Source organism: Nothoprocta perdicaria, unplaced genomic scaffold (assembly GCF_003342845.1).
Source record: "Nothoprocta perdicaria isolate Ctin4 unplaced genomic scaffold, notPer1 scaffold_89, whole genome shotgun sequence".
NCBI classification, from domain to species: domain Eukaryota; kingdom Metazoa; phylum Chordata; class Aves; order Tinamiformes; family Tinamidae; genus Nothoprocta; species Nothoprocta perdicaria.
This window is the reverse complement of record NW_020456187.1, coordinates 901,529-921,999: the sequence shown is the minus strand read 5'-3', so window position 1 is coordinate 921,999 and position 20,471 is coordinate 901,529. Positions and strand designations below refer to the sequence as shown.

Sequence of the window (20,471 nt, the reverse complement as noted above, 5' to 3'; positions counted from 1 at the left end):
TGTGGGTACCAGCGAGGGGGCAGTAAGTCGGGGTGCCGGACAGACATCCCTGGGGCTGTGGGGAGGCCTGGGGGGGGGGTCCCTTGGGTTGTCTGCCTCCCTGTGGACCCCTGGGTGAAGGTGAGGACCCTACCAGGATGTGCTGATCTGGGAGTGTGAGAGGACAGGACGGCCGGTCCCCTGCGGGACCTGTGATGCAGGTGGTGGAGGAACATGTGGGTAAGGGCAGCACGTGCTGTTGAGTCTGGAGATGTGTGGGGAGGAAATGCCAGTGCCCCCTTGGGCTGTTGTGCAGTGGGGATGCAGGGGGTGGAGGTGGGAATAGGCTGGCTGTGCACTTGGGAAATGGAGCTGCTTGGGCCTTCCAGGGTCTTAAACAAGAGTACAGGATCGGAGAGCCCTGGAACCCCAGGATCAGGAGCTGCTGCCAGCCTTAGTGCTCTGGAAGGTGCCTAGAGCASCCCTAGCAGGACTGGGGCTGTTGCAGGAAGAAGGGGGGCTTGTTGAGTCCCCTGCTCAAGGAGAAGGGGGAACGTGGGAAACACCTGAGTGCAGAGCTGGGATGTCCGTGCTCCTCTTGCTGCTCCTGAAGTATTGAGGTCCTGGAGAAACATCCTGGGGTTTCTCTGGGGTCTAGAGCCGTGTGATGGGGTGCTGTTAGAGACCGTGTCTGCATGGCCTGCAGCATGCTCCGAGTTTGAGTTGTGGAAGGGGATATGTTGCTAGTGCTCCCCTCGGCACGCTGAGGGCTTGGGAGCTGTCACCACTCTGTGTGTGTCCRTGTGTTTATAGAGAGAGAAGTCCAGGACGACCTGAAGCAGGGCTTGGAGTTGCCCTGCTGTCGGATGTCGGCATGGAAGGCGTTTGGAGGAGTGAGGCTTGGAGTTCGGATGACTTGCGTGGCGTCTGCTTAAGGAGCTGGGAGAGGTGACTCTCCCGGCATCAAACTGGGGCTGTCATCAGTTCAGAGCATGTGCTGGGATTCCTGGAGCCTGTGGGAGAAGTGGTGGGAATGGCAGCGCCGGGACAGTGGAGGCGTTTGCTACCACTTCCACCCGAGTTGTGCGGACACGGGAACTGTGCAAGGGAGGGCTCATGTGGACGAGGGGAAACGTTGGGGATGTTTCTGAAAAGCTGCCCCTTGAGGGTCGGAGGTGGAAGCGTTGGCTTCCTCAGCAAGAGTCTGTTTGGAGGGTCTGTGGGGTCACCAGGTTAGTCCAGAGACGCAGCCTTAGCCTCGTGCAGTTGTTGGTGTCCTGCTTGTCCTCGGGCAGAAATTTCCATTRCTGCAATGAACCCCAACAAAACGTGATGACCTGACCCTGCCTTGGCTTCCTGAGCCCAGGAATAATGTAGATGCAGCCCAAGTCTAACAGTGCCAGCGTGTCCGAGGCAGGAGGGACTCGGTGATAACTTCTTGTGTGAGTGCTGATGACTGGGGAGAACAGGGGAGTTTTATTGCTAACTGGAAATGGGACCGTGCAGTAGTAACTTGTATTTCCCAGCAGTGTGAGAGCAGCTGCTGCACCTGTATCAAAATACTACAGGAATTATCCATGAAGAGATTAAACAGGSCACCTGTCTCTCCTGTTCTGAGTGCACTTAGTGATTATGGGGAAAGGAAGGTGTCTTTTCCCTTTGTGTGAATGGAAAGGGAAGTGTCATGGTCCCCTCCTTTACGGAGAAGGGAAAGGTGCTGTTTTCCAGCCTGTGACCTGTGTTCCTTGTATTAGCTGTCTTAAAATGATTCCTCTATCTCTCCCTTTACAAGGTTTTTGAGACGCATCCTAGTGCTCAGCTGATAGAAAACAGCCTGTTTTTCCAGCCTCGTTTGCTTTTGGCTCCTAGAATGAGTGGATGTACAAGCCCAGCTCGGGATGAATGAGTTGAATTTCGCTATGCTTTAGCATAAGAAGAATTAATTAAATTCCCGTTGTGGCATCTTCATTGTCAGCGTGTTATCTCGGAGTCAGCCCCGCTGAGTTGGCGTTAGCAGGGTTGTCAGCTGGAGGGACATAATCTTTGTATCGGGAACGGAATGGATTTGCTCTGACGGAACCGAGACGGCACCGCTCGGAAAAGCCTCTCGCTGCTGCTCGCCTGTTTTCTGGGTTGCAACAAGAAAATGATGGCTTTCCCAGCTGTGTTAGATCTTTGTTCCAGCTGTTACATCCCATTAGGAGAGCTGCATTCAGGATTTTCGTTACTTTTCTGCTGTTGTTTCTTTGCATTTGCAGTAGCTCTAGTTGATGAGAGCGTGTGTGGCTGCAAAGGGAAGGCAAAGCGATTTGCAAAGCAATCCCAAGATGTGCTTGATGCCGTGAAATATTTCACAATAGTGGATTGAGGGGTGGAGGAGAGAGTGATTTCTACAAGGAAAAACATTTTTGTTGTTGTTAAAATGCATCATATTTCTTACACCACTGAAATTTGTGGAAAAACCTGTAAGAAGAGGAAAGCTATTCAAGATGCTGCACCCTTCGAACATATGTTTACCCTAAAATACGTGAAAAGTGCTGTTGGGAGTATGTAATTAAGGTACTGAACTACAACACCAGCCCTCTGGTTTCTGAGAGGGAGTTCTCTGTATTTCTTGCTGCTTGTTTTAAAGTGAAATGTTAAAACATTTAAGTTCACTCTAACGCGGTGCTGCAATTTCCRCTCCCATTCCACACAGTCTGCGAGAGGCAGCAGCACAGCTGGTGCTTGGCTTAGCTATAGGGGATTTTCTTGCAAAAATTTACGCCAGTTCTTGTAAACAGACAATTTTATATGTTGCTAAAATAAGAACTGTACTAAACTACATCACTTACTTTTTTTGTTTTCTGAGACTTATTTGCCACGAGGAAATAAGATTTGTAGTTGTTCCTTTGGTATCAGTTTGATATCAATATTTTCATGTTTTAAGTATACTTTTGTTTACATAAGTGCATAAGGATCTGTATATCAATATATTARTATTTTATATCAATATATGTATTGACATTCAAAAGTCGGGATGTGATCTGATGAACATGACACCATCACTAGAAGGAAACAGCAAATCTTGTAGAACACTGCAGTGGATAGAGCGGATTCAAGAGCTTCTAACATCATTGCACAATCTTCTGTAAAGAAAAACTTAAATTGCAACAAATCTCTGCTTTTAAGAGTGCAGACAGCAGACCAATATTTTATTGGCTAGTACCACAGCGAAGGGAGTTGATCTGACATCAGCCAACTTTTTCTTTCTCTCCAAGTGTCAGATTTAGCTTGTACATTTTCTTTATTTTATTTTTGCATTTCTTAAGCACTTCAGTTTTACCAGTGTTTTATTAGTAGCTTCCACCAGTGTGAGATTTTGGTGCACAATTTAAATGAGATGATTCCATGTGGTGATGGTCAAGATTGACAGCTWCCTTTTAATGAACATCATAACAAATATCTATCTAGCCCCCATAAAATTTGTTAGATTGAGCTTAACTCTTTGCATCCTGATAACCTTAAATTTTGGTATCCCAAAGGAGGCAAAAGCACCATCAGCAAAACCTCCCACACTAACAGGACCCTCTTTGTYGGTTCTAGCGTATTTCAGTAACGCCTATATACTTATTAAGTGAGCTACTCTATATTCTTCTGTCTCTTGTCGTGGGGGATGGATGGAGCCAGTATGTTGCCTGCTCGAGTGAATCGTGCTGGTGTAACTATTTCAGCATAAATACTCTGCAATTTAATGCTCACCAGGGTCGTGTGACTTGTTGGCGCATAAAGAATCTGCGATTGAGCCTGTAATAAAAATGCTGGGGAGTTGTACTTACTAATTTACTGCAAAAAACCCACCCTTCTCCCCTTATACCAGGCATGGGGGTGAAAGCTGGGCTATTTATAATAGACTGCACATGTTTCGTGTCTAGTGACTCATTATTTTTTTTCTCAGTATTTTTATTCCAGAGCTGCAGTTGCTCCCTATAAAAAGCCCCACGTGAAACTAAGTGCTTAGTTGCCTGTTAATTTTTCACGGATTCTCATGGACTTTGGGACTGGAAGGAGGAGTGATGGGGGAAGGGGAACGTTTAACAATAGCGATTCAGCCATTCCTGAGACTGAGAATTTAAGGAAATGGAGACAGTTCAGTCGCAGTAATCTTCTCCTTCAGCAAAAGTTTTTCAGGAGAATTTGGACGTTTGTCAGGTTCGTTCTGGGTCCGTAGGAATGTTGGTGGATATGCGGAGTATATTTAAATACACTAACTTTTGAAACTTGCTTTTCACCATGAGCCAAAAGGGAACTTTTATCTTTTAAACGCAAAAGGGAACTTTTATAACAGGAGCGAATGGCTGCCCTGCTTCTGTTTGCACTGTTTTCCCATGAGAGCAGCTGGGTTTATCTGCCAGTGCTATGCTGCCACTGCCTGAGGCTGGGATAACTTTCCAGCTGAATATTCGACTCACCCGGCGTTTCTGTTTCCCGCGCGGTTTCGGAGCAGAGCGTTTTTGGATTCGTTTCTGGACGTAGATTCCTCCTTGCTTGTCGTGCATTCGTTTGCATGAGGAGGCTGAGAATAACATAATTTCACAGCCGTTCCCACAGATGAACTTTGAGAGACTGAATGGTCTTAGTTTAGCTCTGCTGTTACTCGCAGCTCTTAACTGTTTTCAGAGCACAGTTCCCATTTGGGGAGACAGGGCAGTGTCCAAGTGAGCCGGAAAGTTGTTTTTCCAGGTCCTTTGTTCTTGGAATGAGGAGGAGAGTTTCAGTGCAGCAATTTGCTGGATGAACTATTCCCGTTTCCCTTATACTTTTCCCAGTCCTGGAGAACAGATATTATTTGAGAGATCAGCGTGGGGAGCGGCAATAGGCTGGGAACCAAACACTGCAACGCTGTTTGAGATCTGGCACTTCCTTGCAGTGTTAAATAAATGGTTTCACTGGAAGGTTTTGGTGTCTGAATGTTTAAACCAAGGATAGCACAAAAATCTAGAGAGTATTGAGACTTGGTTGACAAGTTCAGTAAGCACAAATTAATTTTTTTTTGCTTTGTTTTCTTGCAAAGAAAAGGCTAAGGCTGAAAAAAAGACTAGGAGAGCTGCATTTTATTGGCGTTTTGTGTCCAGTCTGTTGCATTCTCTTGTGTGTGAACAATTTTTGCTCTTTTAGCGACTCTTTATTGAAGCAGACAATAAGAGGAGTACAAGGCTGTTCTAGTAAAAAATATATAGGCACAGTAAGTGAATTTTCAAATTTGATGCATTGCCTGAAATTGCACTCGGTGCTTTTTGTGCAGTGCACCTTTCAAGCTAAGTATTTCAACCTAAATATCTCAAATGTAAACCTGAGCACTTTTCTCACTGAGGACAGTCCCGCTYGAAAAGAAGACGTGCTTTCGTCTCTGTAACAGTTGCAGGGTTTAATTTCAGTACTTTTTTCAGCTTGTTGCAGTCTCTTATCTCAGAGATACGGGCGAATGAAACCTCTCTAGCTGCGTGTGCTTTTTTATTTCCCGAATAGAAGGTAAAGCTTTGCCAGGAGCTGCTGCACTGAGGCCCCTCTGGAAAACAGCCCAGCCCAGCATTGCGGACGTGTCCCGGGACCAAACGTGCCTGACCTCTGGGCTCCTTGAAAAGTTTCCACACACCTGGCTAGCTTTAATCCATTAGGACTCGGTGCTTTAGCAAAGAGTTCAGTAAGAAAGAGGTATCATCAGAGTTCTACTGAAAAATTACAAAAACCCTGCATTTTTTTTCCTGTTGATTATCCAAATTTAATTTTTAAGAATAAAATATTTTTCTGTCAAATGCCCGATCACTCTAAGCATCTCAAAACTGCCGAAGAGAGGGATYGCTTTCCTTGACTATATTTATGCGAGTCTGCAGATTTCTCAGTTCCTCAGGGAAAAGCAGAACTCCACTTTTAGTAGATATTATACAAATGCAAAATGAGAGATGATCTCTGTCGTAAGGAGTGCATGTTCTAAGTTCTAAATAAAGGCAGACAGAGGAGCAGATAACCGAGCCTGCTCTGCGTTTACACCGCAGAGAGAATTAAAACACAAGTGCCTTGCCCAGAGTCACACAAGGGGCCAGTGTTACRGAGCAAAGAATCAAAACCATAATCTGAGTATTGCTCTTATCTCAACCACAGGACTACGAAGAGAAATTCTAGAAGAAAATTTGTATTTTCTGAGCGTAACTCCAGGCGTAAGTTGGCTGAGAGTTTGAATTCCTCCAGCGATGTGAGAACTGGGCTGCTCGACTGCTTTGGCTTCGAGATAAATCAGAAGAGATTAAGTTAAAAAACAAAACAACGCTCCCCGGTTCTGTGGCTTCGGATGCTAAATGCACAATAGCATTTTGTTTCTTCAGTAAACAAGTGCAGCTTTTCTATAATTACTTTCTAAAGTCAGTCTCAGCTTATCGTTTAGGCACATCTTATATTCATAAGCTGACTATACAGAATTCTGATAATTCCATATAAATTTATAGATTTTAAAATGAATATTTGGTGTTTAAAACTTTGCTTTTGTTAGGAGAGGTTGGGATGAGATTCAAAATTGAGTCTCAGGTACCAAAGTCAGATGCCCAGTTCTCCCTCTGGAGGCTTTTGGAGGAATCTTATCAGCTCTTGCAGAGAAACTGAGGCACTCGGAGCACTGCTCGACTATATACMTTAAACCTTTGCTTCAAATAACACGCGTAGAACAAACTCCAAACCCATTTGCGCTGCTTCTCTTGGACACTCTTAAATTTTAAGTCAAGATCCTAACTGATGGGCCAGTAAGGTTTCATTATGCTTTCCATAAAGAAAAGCAACATTATTTTCCTCTGAAGTAACCTTTTTCTTTTTTTTTCCCCTCTAACTTAAATTTGCAGCACAGAAAATCAACTCATGAAATTTAGAGAAAAAAAAAAAAAAGTAGTCTCTCCTCACTAGACCACTAGTGATTATTGGAATGTTTTGTCCTGGAGGTATATCTAGCTGGTAGGTAAAGTGATTCAAGGTTTATGAAGCCTGTAGGTTTTATCTGATGGAAAGATACCGTGTAAAGTATTTTTGTTATCAAAAGATAYGCGAGGCTTTAGGCAGATAGGTCCTTTTCTGCTACCTATAAACTATAGTTAATTCAGCAAATTGAATTATTTTCTAGATAGAAAATAATGTTTGGTCTGTTGCCTTTTGGCAAAGGGACACTTTCTGCATATTGAATCTTTGCATTGTTTGCTTTAGTGTTTGTTATAAAATTGGAAAGTGTTTTGGGTATTGTTGCCTTGTGCTAGTTGACCTTTGYCATGTTGCTGCTCCTTGGTTTTTCTTGCTTTACTCCTTGACGTGCAGCTCTTCAAAATAATATAGATTGAAACAASAGTATAAATTTAAAATGCTTTTAAGTTGGAGTGCATTCTTAACATGCAACACGTTACAGCACTGTCCTGGATAGTAATCAGGTAAACTGTAAGGCTGCGAGAATTGCAGGGCACTCAGCCCCATTGCAGAGTAAGTGGTGAGCCGTGGTGGACCGTAATCACTACTCAAAGGTCTACAGGTCAAAATTTTAAACTAGATTTTTACAAAAAGGTTTTTCTTCTCTTTTTTTCGTGTTACAGATGGCCGTACAGATCCCATTTTGGACGATGTCGGTGATGCCTTCAAGCTTATGGGGGTTAACCTGCACGAACTGGAAGATTATATCCACAATATCGAACCGGTCACCTTTGCACATCAAATCCCTTCGTTTCCTGTCAGCAAGAACAACGTCCTGCAGTTTCCCCAGCCTGGAAGTAAAGATGCAGAAGAAAGGAAAGAGTACATCCCTGACTACATGCCACCCATCGTCTCCTCTCAAGAAGGTGCGAAATTAATTATTTACTTTAACTTTTGCCTGTGTGTTTGCATATTTGTTCACATTTTTGAGCTGTTGAAGTCGTCTGTCCGTAGTAATCACTCCTGAAAGGACCCACAGGGCATTACACAAAGCACTGTTTCAAAACAGGTAGCAGTGCTGTGGCAAAAGTTTCTTTTCCTTTCTTATTTGCTTCTGAGATAAACTGATGTTAAAACATGCCACGTTAATGCACATTCTTCTATAATGCATTTAAACTTACGGTCTTGGGTGACAGTAGAAATCAATGCTTTACTGTGCAACAGTGAAGCCTGTTAGCATCCCTCTCCTGTGCATATAAGAGCTTGTGCAACCCCTGGTAAAGGTGAAAAAAMGGAAGGTGATGAGATTGGCTTACTGTTCCTAGCTCTTGAGAGCTGGTTCTTCTTCCTTCAAACATATTTAACTAAATAATAAACCTCTTCCAAATAAAACAAAGTCAGATTGAAATAAGGAAGAAGAGTTCAGAGGCACAGCACTTGCTGCTGATTCTGCATGCCTGCACTGATTGCTATTTTATTGTCGCTGTCCCAAGTGGCTTCCTTTCCTTGGTTATATAGAGGTCCAGCAGAAGCAGGGGTTGAGAAAAGTTATCTGTGACAGTGAAACCCACTATTCAAATGCTTTGAAATCATTTTTMTGGCTGTAATTAATGTTAATAGTATAGGGAATGGAAATAAAAGGAGAGGGGAGAGATTTTTTTCTGTTTTCYTTTAGCTGTGAGAATCTTCACTGGTCATTAATAAGAAAAGGTTTAAGAAGTRTGACTAGCCTAACTCTCCATTTGAATAGTGACCATTACACAAATATCCTTTGTGAGGAAATAAAAATATGCAATCCTGTGGACCAGGTCCAGAGAGGATAGTTAGAACAGCATTCTTTTGCCCAAATAAGTATGCCAAATAGGAATAAGTCTCAGAAGATACTTTTTTCATTTTAATTTTTTTTGGGACCAGTTCTTTAAAAAAAAAAAAAAAAAACTCTCAAAGACTGAATACTGAACTACATGTAGAAGTTCTGTACAGTACAAAAATCAAACTAAATGCTATGTCATAGGTAAGATGAAATCTGTTGCTGTGCTGTAGCAAGCACTGTGTGGGACAGTTGCTCAGTGCTTTAGTAACAAGCCCGTTCTCAAGCATCATGCCCAACTKTATAGATCCAGGTGGGACGTGCTCTGGTTAGGTTAAGTGAAATAATGGTCAGAACAGTTAACTGAAATCTAAAGAAATGTCAGATATTTTTTTTCCTGTTGTTTAGGACCCGTCTGTTATTTTCAGTTAATAGTGTGAGAATTTGCTCATGCTGATGAGTTTTTCTGAAGTTCTGTAGAGCTGACTTACTTTCTTTAACTCCATATAATGTCTAGCTGTTTTTTGTATGTATGTACACACACACACACACACACACACACACACACACACACACACACACACACATCAGTAGCATTTTAATGTCTCAGCAAGTAAAAATGCTGTTCAAAGCGTATTTTCTTGTATTGGTAAGAAGTTACTAAAATCTCTATGAAATTTATTTAAATGATTTTTTTCTTTTTTAAAACTAATTACAGGCTTTCTTAAACAGGAAGGTACAGCACAAAATGTAGATATGATACATGTAGGTAGTATTAATAAAAACATAGAGAAAGACTTGGAAAATTAAATAGGAATTTCTAGCTATTCTCTTCTGGCTAGTTTCTCAATATAGTTCAGCTTGCCTTTTTTTCACAGGAGATAAACAGCATTCTGTCAGAAAAAAAAATCAGCATCTTAGAAATGGAACAAGTTACTGAGCACTGTGGGTCTTTTTTTTTTTCCTTTTTTCCTTTTTTGTTTTTGTAGTTGGAAAATATTTCTTTAAAAATATACAAGAAAGATCAAATCCGAAAAGGCTTAAAGCAGCTCTAACCCAGCTTGTGACATTAGGGAAAGAGAGACATGAGAATATTACACACTCAGTCTGACAATAGGTGCCATGCAAACTGAGACTAAAAATCGAAATGGGGACAGTTGTTCTATTTTTTTTTTTTCCTTTTTTTTTTTTTTTTTTTTAAATGTAACTTTCTCTCTTGCAAGTTAGATCCAGGAGTTAGATTTTAGCAGTCCTTATAAATAATGTATGAATTCTTTTAACACCCGAAGCAAGAAGATATTATTTCCAAAGTTGGATGGGAACCAGGAAAACTTCCAATGCCTAGGGCTAGTATATCAGAGGACCTATAGATACAACTTCAAAAAACGAATACAAATTTGTTTTTTTATACATATAAACTGAAAGCAAGTTTTAAATACTACTACTGCATTTGTATTTGTTCTAGTTGATGTAAAATACTTGCAGTGGGGATTATTTTTATTTTGAATTATTTTTTGAAAATGCTGCTTTTACTTTTGTATCTGATTTTTTTTTTTGGAATGGGTAAGATGGGTCAAATAACTGTGTTGTATATGCTGCTTTTGTCTTGCATTGTTGCTAGTAAACTTTGGAGGAAAGCATTTACCTCTGCAGATTAATGCAACATATCTCAAAAACACCCAGGAATTTACAGAAATTGGTTGAGTAGGTTCCAGGTCTTTATATATTACAAATAAATAAATAAAACCTGTTGATGCTAGAATTCTACAGTTCAGAATATTTGAGTTGTTTAGAGTAGAGGCAATAAAGATAATTATTCACTAACGAAGGGAGACTTCATGCATGTTACAGTGTGTAATGTAAATCTTTGAAACGCTTAAAAGAACTGTCAGGAAAACTAGTTATGCCCCATCTTATGTAAAAGCCTAGAGCTCAGCTCATGTTATGAATATTTGTTTACTGATATAATTCAGATATTACTGGCACTGATAAATTTTAGCAATAATGTTGTAGCCGTGATGATCTAAGCATGTGAGCAAACRAGCTTTAATGGGAGAGGTAATATAGTTTAAACCTATCTGTTGATCTAATTAAAAGTATTATCTCAGTGACATGCTGGCTTCATAGGTAATTTCAGCTAGGTGCTTTAGCAATAAAAAGCTTTTATATAGAACATATATAATATATATAAGTAAAACTTGTTTGCACCATGACCAGTAGGTGTTGCTAACTTCCTTCTCAAAAGTCCTCTTGTTCTGTGCGTGCAGCTAACTTCTTATTTCCATCTCCTCTAGAACGGGTGCTCTATTCAGTGTGCACAATCCACCCAGCAGCTCGCATGATCCTTTAGTTTCCATAGTTTTCATTGCCAAAGACCTCAAAGGAGCAAAAAAAAAAGTCCTTTACGTGAGACTTTTCTCTCTCTCCAATATTCTTCATATATAAGGGATAGTAAGAAATCATGCTGAACCATTTGAATGATTTTTATAAGTTTAAGGAGTTTACCGAGGGGAAGGCAACTGGATTTTTAATGGTGACATTTTTCGGTGTGCATTTTGTTTGTAGCAGTTGACAGTTCAAGTCAGTGCTATAAGTTTTGGCCAAGACAGTAGAAAAGACTTTCTTGCCTCGTTTCAGTAACTTGGACTAACTAGATGATCTGGTGCATGGTCCTAATGCCTGCAATGAAAGAGGCTGCATATAAAATTTTATGTTTCAGAAACAAATCTGATTCACTATGGCCATGGCAAATGCTGGGTTTTTAGCARTATTTTTTCAAACAAAGGCCTCTGAAGGGATAATTTTATGCCAGTGTATCATGATGTTTGCTCTCTGCCTATTTTTAATTAGTCGTCTTTTTGTTTTTTCTGAGTTATTTTAGCACTGTTGTCACTAAAATGTCATGGTAAACTTGTAAGACAGATTAAAAAAAGGAGAAAGAAATAAATTAGTTGCAAGACACGATGGTCATGCTTTATTTCCTGCCCTTTAATGCAAGGGAACATACATTTTGCAATAATGCATCAACTTCATAGAATTTGTTGATTTCATTTGAAGTAAAACAGTTCCGAGTTGAAACTAGGTCAGTTGAAAAAGCCTGGATGCTTTTCCACAGCTAATAATAATCGCTATTACATTTACTTTGTGATAATGTGTAGAGCCCTGGGTCCTGGTCCATTAAGAACCATCTAACATTCTCCAGAATATTGATTTAAAAAAAAAAAAAAAAAAAAAAAAGAGAAAATGCCAAGAATCCTATACGTGCCATGGTAACTTTTTTTGTTGCATTTTTTTAAAGCTGTGTGGAAGCTGTTTTCTACCTACGCTTGCTGATCTTACTAGTATGACAGTCACTTTAATAATAATAATAACTTAAAAAAAATGTTAACTGTRGGTTTTCTCTGTTTTCTTGAAGTGCCCAGTGACCCGTTCCTGCTGCTCTGATTGGGAAACTGCAGAAATTTTGTGCCTGTGATGCCAGTTCTAGTCTACAGTGTTTGCATAAGATCTGACTTCCCTATGTTCGAGCACTGATGTTGTGTTTCTGATCCAGTTCTTGGTGCAGTGCACAAATTCGAATTTATTTATGGCCTTTTCTATCAGAGTATTTTATTTCCCTGGCCGATGAAGGCATAAAACTGTTGGTCTCCCTACAACATTGCTTTTTTCTCCCTTTTCACCCYGATGTGATATTAGGACCCATTAACCACCCAAACCCGGTGCTTGCAGCCGCCTGGAAGCGCAGGATCTCAGCCGTCAAACTCTGAATCTTAGAACATCTCTAGCTTTTTGTAAGAAGTTAGCTGCTAAAAATCACGTTAGAAGCGAGGTGAGAATGGGGGACACGAAGCGAGATAGCAATGAGAACAGCACAGTTTTCTCATCTGATAGCCAGAGCCTGCCAGAGCTGGAACTGTAATTGTATAGAGCATTAAGCATCGCAGTGGTATAAAGCATTAGTGTCTAGCTCCAGTGGGTAGATATATCGGATTTTAAAACTGTCACTGGCCCCTCAGTCTAGCAGTGCTTTTCTTGGCCACTCTCCAGGGCTGAATGTAACAAGCCTTGGATCTCGGAGCCGTGTAACTTCAATCCCTGGTTTCYTCAAGGGTTAAGCAAAACCAATACCTCTTTTTAAATTAGCATGTGGTGGGCTTTAAAAAGAATATTGCGGCGCTGCCTTTGCCATTTTGGAAGCACAGGATTTCGCCTTGGCTGTTTCTAAGCCAGTCTTCCTTTCCCCTTGATTTTCTTTAATCCCACAAGCTAACTTTTCTTCGTTCCAACAGCCACACTGATGATTTAAAGGCAGCCACGATCTTGTCACTGGGGCTTTTGCAGTGTCATTGGTTAGAAAACCAGCACCCACCAGCAAACAGGTACTGTGAAGTCAACCAGCCTGCGGATTGGAAGCCCGGCTAGGCTGTGAGCCCTTTGCTCCTGGCTGCTGAGCGTGCCCAGGCTGCTGAGTATTTGCAAGGTGCCTTCAGAGGCGTCAGCTGCCGATGGCTTTTGTGCGAGCGAGTCTGCCCGTGCGCATCCCCCCAGCAAGGCAGCAGCAACAGGAGAGGCAGGCAAATTGAGAAAGGCAGCCAAGCTCGAGGTGCAGGCAGAGAAAAAGGCATTGGGAAAGGGCCAATAGGAGAGGCAGGTTTCAAAGAAAAAGGGGAAAATACGAGACGGGAACAAAAAGTGCACAGCAAATGTGCAGGCTTTAAATCTTGCCATGAGACAAAAAAAAAAAAAAAACCCTCATTTTATGGCACACGTGCTGATAAAGCTGTAATTGGGAAGACAACTGTATCTTTACTGTTTCTTAAGAAATCATAATCTAAAGCGTAATTTCCAGTGAAATACTGTAAGAAAGAATTTAATGGGGAAGATTTTTTTTAAAAAATGCCTAAAATTGAAGCTAAATAGACTTTCACTGAAGAGCTTTAGTTAATTTTCGGCAGTTGGGGGGAAAAAGAAATCAATGTAATAGGTGCCATAGTAAAACTTGGTCTCTAGCAGAAACCCACTCACAAAAGCTGGAATCTGTAGGCTATGCAGAGACAGCAGGCTGTTTTATATTCTATATTCTATGTTGTGCCTAACTTTTCCTATCAGTTGTGTCTCTGGAAAAAAAAAAATCTCTCATTATTTCAAAAGGAAAGATAGTGGCTCCTGAGAACGGGGGATGGAGGAAATGGATTGAAAGTGTTTGCATCACTTTGGAGGAGAGGAGAAGTCTCTCTACTTGTGCTGAACGTTCATTATTTTCTTAATATTCCATCCTTCAAAACAAATAAACCAGCTGAAACCTTGTTATACCTGAATTATAGAATGAGGAGCTACCTGTTATAAAGAGGATGACTCCAGCTTTTTAAAACGGAGAATTGGTAATGTTATTTATAAAACTGCCAGTTAAAATCTAAACACAGTATTTTTCACAATGCTGAATTTATTCGCTGCGTATAATAAAAAAGAGAGGTTAACAAGCCTATTCTTCAAGGGGATATCACCCTTCTAAAGTCTTTCTGCAGATTTTTCTGTTTTTCAGACCTGTTTAACTTAATAACTTAAGAGATTCTTAAGGTTTCGAAATAAAAACAGCACAGTGCAGAAGCAGATTCACATAAAAGCCAGCCCTTTTATAGTAGATTATTTACATTAAATTAGAATGAAAGTCATGGCTTCTTTCAATGCATTGTGATGTGCAAATTTCAATTTTGGCTATAAAATACTGATGGAGCAAAAAGGGACCTTAGGATAAAAGGATTCTATTGTCTTATATATTTTGAACAGAAATGCTGTCATGATTTTAGTTTCTTAGTGATCCTTTTTCAGCAAAACTTCTGTCACTTGTCTTGACTCGTCACGTCAGATCATTTTTTTTCCCCYTTTCTGACAATGTGTGACTTTGTTTGGAGCCTRCATTGCTTCCTGCACTGTCTACTGCTGCTGTACTTGAGGATTTTATTTCATCTGGATCATCAGACACCTTTGTGCCTTGGAAAGCATAAGTTTCAAATTAGGTTATCGTCCGATAGCCGTGTGTTACTGTTCTCAAGCCTTTYAGACTTCTCCTTGCTGCACACAGTATTTCTGGTGGCTCAAGGGGAGGGGGTGGGAAATGGAAAGTCTAGCCACTGTTTAAAGCAGGATAAAAGAGCAGCACAACTGACCTATTTTAAGGGCTGACCCTTGTAACTTTGTTATTTTTCCGTGCTTTTGGTTCTTGCCTTTTCCTATTTTTCTTGCTGAAGGCTGGCAATATTTTGGCTTTGGTTTACTGCTAAGAATGTTTTAACGTCATGAAAAGATCAGTGACTACTAACAACTCCTGATCTAAAACAAATGAAAATTTGGAGCTTAGGCAACAAAAACACAAAGACACTTTATTAATTTATCCCTGTACGTGTATTTCTGCYTAGCTTTATAAGAAACGGATCATGACCAAGGAGGCCTTTATTTTTGTGCTGGTTTTCAGAGAATCATTTGGGAAGGATATAGAAGTAGGACAGTCTCTGTTTTTGCAGTTTCTGAGCCCTCATACATGTGTCTGATCTTGAGAAAAGCGGTCCCGAGGTTCCCCAGCAGTATCAGCATCCTCGCACCGATAGGTAAAAGCCATCACATTTACATGGTCGTGAGGAAGAGTCTGCCTCAAATGTGGTCAAATCTAATAATTCAAAGCAGTTTTCCCTATGGGGAAGAGACCCCATCGTCTGAAGAGTCTACAAGAGTAGCTTGTCCAAATAGCTCCACCGTCAGAATAACTTATTTCAATTACTTTTCAGAAATAACTACGCTTGGAGTTATTCAAGAGTATTCAAGTTATTCATTGCACTGTCTTTACACGGGCATTTTCAAATGCAAGAGGTGCCAGCCTGGATCCACGCACCTGAACAAGCTGTTGTCTAGACACCAATCGCTCATGGACCCATATCTCCCTTGCCTTAATCAGGTGAATGACTCACTAGGAGCTCCTACAGACAAGTATGTGGCAGAGTCCAGATTAAGACCAAATAACTCTGCATTCTAACTTTCAAAATTATGACTAAGAAAGCTCGTTTGAATTTTGTCTTTTGCCACACACAGATAAGCACTATAACTTTACTGCTCTTGACTTCAGTGTCTTCTTCAAGTCTTCAGCTTTGCGTGCATGCTCCTGTTTTCTTCAACCCTCCACTAAAGGGGATTATTAGTGAGTGGGTAAGTCATTAGGAAAGGATTTTTTTTTCAATGTAGAGGCAGTTCCACTTTATTTTGCAAAAGCTTGAAGAATTTGAGCAGATGATGGAGCTCAAATTAGTAGGCTGTTGGAGACATGAACCTGGTTCGTGTAGCAAGACTCTTAGATAATGAAAAGTTTGTTTGTAACTGAGCATTTTTGGGGAATCTTTTTGAAAGTGTGCTCCTTGGATACATTAATGGCTTTCTGATGGCTTGACAAGAGAATATTTTTATAAGTCTCTTTACAGAGTTTGGGATTTGCTTCTTCTAATAGCTGTATCTTGCATGGCTTGAAGAAAATACAACTCTGTTTGTTTACTGTATAAAAACATATATTGTTTGGATCAGTTAAGCAAAAGCTACCGTAGCATACCTGTGTTTTTGAGAAGCAATGTCAAACATGAGCAGGGCTAGATCTGGTTTGTAGTTAGCCCAAGGCTGAAAAACATGGGATCTTCGAGTGGTAGCACAGTAAGTCACAAATTCTCTGCTTGTTTGAGATTAATATTTCAGTTGGGGTTATAAGTGATGGTGCCATGCTGCCAGAGGTGGTATTTTACATGAAGAGAGAAATTAAAGTTCAGTGGGGTTTACGTATGTTTAAAACAGCCCAATAATGACTTAAATGGCCATGATTCTGGCCACTTTGCAATCTGCAGCATTCTACTTAATTCATTCGCTTTGGTGAACTTGTTTGCCCTCTGCGCTCTTGCTGTTGATGTCTGCTACTTTTCCTTTCCAAAAGAGCTGTTTTAAAGGAAGACTGCGTGTTTCATGTGTATCCTTACGGTTAGGATGAAGCATATTTTTGTTCAAACGTTATGAGCTCCTTTTCCCCGAGGGGAGGAGGATGGTGCTGATCCTGTGTGTCTGAGAGGTGCTCCTTAACAGATTGGCCAAATAATCCATTCTGAATTGGGGAGTGAATAATTTTAATACCCCTTATCTTGCATAGATTTCTGTGGATATTCATCTCGGCAAATGAATTTTTGCTCTTTGCATTTCTAAATGTCGAGTGCAGCATGTTCGTTCAGGCACGGCATACTTGACTCCTGCTATTCTCCAAGTTTCCCTGGATTTCTCCAAGTTTCCGCGCGTGGGGAACTCCCGCTCTTGGCGGCCGCCTGCAAACGCTGGGCGCCCGAGCGCCGACAACGCTAATTGTGTCCGACAGTCACAACCGGGAATAGCATGGAGGAAATAATAGTTCTTGACCAATCGCTAAAACACAGGAAGCCCCGGTGCCATAGGAAGGGAGAGAAACTCACTTTTCATTTCCTTTCAAGTCCAGCGTGCTCAGATTAACTTGAAAGGGAAGCGAGATGCAGCTCTGAGGATTTGGTCTTCCAGTGTGTGTTACCTATGTATGAAGCCCATCTCAGCAGGCAGTTGGTCACCAGGCAGAAAAGCTCTCCTAGCTCAGCGGCTGGGTATCCTGTTGCAAATTAAATATGAAACAAGGATACGTTTGGTTTTGCATGAGAAACTCCAATGCATTCATTAAAGAGGCTTTCTCTCCGCTCTGAATGCTTTAAATCACAATATCGCTGAAGGTGATAGCTCATCTGTAATCTATCAGAGATATCTAGCTGTTTGCTATTTTAAATAGGAGTACGGATGGATTTTTACCATTCCTATGGGCAGTTTTAATTTCAATTAACTCTTACAGATTTACTTGTTCTGATCAGCAAGAAAAAAGTGCAAGGCTTTTTGTAATTAAATCAGTTGCCCTTTTGTGTATGTGTGTGTATAGACAATATTCTATAAGCAAATATTTGTAGTGTAATCGCAATATGCACGTATGTGTGTGTGCATGTATATAGCTATATATATATATTTATAAAATTTATTAGCTTACAATCAAAATCACCCTTTCTTTTCCAGAGAACTGAAGTTGRGATTTTTGAAATTGAAGTTTAGGAATATAAGGTGAAATGCATTTATTTTTCAGTAAGATTTAACCCTCTATTTGTTCCCTTTCAACTTCCTCTCTTAATTTTGTGAAGAGTCCTTAAAAGCATAGTATAAAATCACACTGGCTTCGAGTTGAAAAAGCAAGATGAAATTCAGTTGCTTTGGCATTCCCCTGTAATTTTTAACCTGGTCACATAGAAACTGCAGCTTGTGCCGGGTATACCACAATTCATTTGCAGATATGGACACAATGGTATCATTTTTTAGGACTCCAAGGGGAAAGTAAGCTTTGTATAAATTTAAAAAATTAAAAAAATGTATAGCTTATGTTGCAGATAACAGCAGTCTCTTAGATGAACTGATTTGTACACCCTAAACATAATATCCCTTTAAAACCTAAGGCGATTAAGTTGAAACTCCGATTTTTTTTTTTCCTAAAAAATTCAGTTTAAACCTCACTTTTATAAATGGTGCATCTATTTAAGGAGGTTTTTCCCTTCACACGGACATTCCTTCTCCTCACCCGAACTCAAAACCGTAAGCTGAGCTCCTCATGAGCCTTTTCTGCCCATCTCTRCTGCGCAGAGCCGGGGCGCCGAATGAGAGGAATGCTCCAAACTGCCTCAGACCCCTTTGGTGTCATCTCATACTGATGGGGTGGCAAAGCTTAAACACCAGCAGCTTTGCCTGGTCAAGGACAAAACTCTTCCGTTGATATGAAAGCATGAGGGATACTTGCTGAAATTTGACCTTTGACAAATGCAATTTGACCAACTGGCTCTTGAGCTCGAATTTTTGGGTGTTTTGTCCTATGATTTGCCCACCCGGTCCATATGTACTCAGGCTGCCATGGAGGGCTGTGATTTGCTTCAGCTGGCTTAGACCAAGTGTGGCAAACCTCCGTGGAAACRCAGTGGAAGCTGCGCTGATTAAGCAGCTGGTGGTTTGCAAGAAGCTCGCGCCACTCTTGAGCCCGGCGTGTTTCCAACCGGAGGCAAAACGACGTCCTCGTCACCCGCGGCGGCCCAAGCCTCCCTGGCTCGCTTTTCAAGGGTAGCACCTTAACCTTGCTGGCTCGGCTCCAGCTGGGTTATAGAGTTCTGCCAACCCGCCTGCCCCGAGCCGTTTCGGATTCAGAGAGCGCGCTTTGAAACCGGCTCAGCGCCGCCGAGTAGCCGCTGCGTCCTCTCCTGCCGCAATTAATGCACCCRGGTAATTGGAGCGGGGCTGAGCGGGGACCAAGTCCTGCCGCCCGAACACAGTGGCAAACGCCGTGGGGCTTGTGCTTTGGGGGTTCTTTTTAAGCAGTGCGTACCCATTGCCACGCTATGGGATCCACGTTATATCCGTATTGTGGGACTGGAGCCCATCCCGGTGTCACATCAGTGTTTGCAAAGGAAAGAACCAGAGGTGACCTGCAAATCTCCTGAAGAAACTGAGGCAAATCGGCAGAAATGCAGATTGCTTTTATCCAAGTACAGTTTTCTTCATCTCCCATGCATATACATTTTATACATAATATAGATAGCAATACATAATATAGATGGAATGTTTTTATCCATCTGCGTGAATAAGGTGTATGGACTTCTAAAGGGGATCTGAAACAAATACCCAAGCAGATGGACCAATGTTTGTAAATCCCTGTAAAAGAAGTGTGTACCTTGCGGAAGCTGATGCTGAGAGCAGGATATAGGGCCCCCAAAAGTTGTACTTTTTTACTTTAGGGCTGAATAACTTAGAGTAGTGGGGTTTTTTTTTTGGGGGGGGGGTGTTGTTTTTTTGTAAAATGGAATAATTCTTATCAGCCCCTGCTAAAATGGCTGGCACTCGTGCTTGTTTCCAAAAGCAGCATCACCCACATGCTGCTTCTGTGCCATAGCTTATCTAAACGGAGAAGCCTTTCCAGCTGGAGAACAACTTAGCAACTTTCCGGTATCAAAAAGAGCCCACTGGACGCCACACATGTAGGAGACTCAAAGGAACATGGATGCTGCCCAAAGGTTTTGGAGCCGCTCTGTGCCGCGCTGATCTCCAGAGGGTTCRCGGCTCCGAGCTTTTATCCAGCGCAAAGGGAGCCGGAGCCCGGAGCCGGCCCTGTGATGCCGCTCCATCTGAAAGGAGCAGCTCTTTTTTGCTTAGTTCAAGGCGAAGTTTGTGCACATCGTGCCTATCAATGCAGTCGCAGGRCTCCAACTTTCAAGAGAAAACAAATGAAAACGTTTTCATTCCTTATTGTGGAACAACAGACGAGGTTTCTGCTGCAGTCCCGTTGTCTTAGATCTGTTTCTCAGTGCAGCGCATCTTTGCGTGAGRCTGCTATTTATTACCTTATAATGTTGTTTAGAAGGGATGAAATAGTATCTCGAGGGAAAGACTCTAGGCCCTGTTCTTTTTCTGTGAGGGAAAAAAAGCTTAGCTATGGTTTAAAAACCTGCTTTCTTTTGGTCGACATGAAGTTCACTCCAAGCTGACCGCACTTCAAACTACTGAGAGTTACGGGAGCCCCTAAATGTCCAGTTGTGCAGTTTCTTTGCCTTAATTGGTGTAAGTTTTGCTTCCCCCAGATAATCTTTTATAAAAAGGGCAGTGAGATGAGAGGAAAATGTGAGCTTCAGAGTGCAGGATCTCGTTG

The 20,471-nt window shown here is 41.5% G+C and overlaps 1 protein-coding gene across 1 annotated transcript in view; it reads left to right on the top strand.

Moving 5' to 3' along the window:
• Positions 1–20,471, top strand: part of TAF3 (TATA-box binding protein associated factor 3) — a 98,691-nt gene that overhangs the window by 870 nt on the left and 77,350 nt on the right. The window contains exon 2 of the mRNA XM_026052452.1: positions 7,581–7,823. Within this exon, the coding sequence (XP_025908237.1) occupies positions 7,581–7,823 (243 nt within the window). The remainder of the gene's footprint in view (positions 1–7,580; positions 7,824–20,471) is intronic.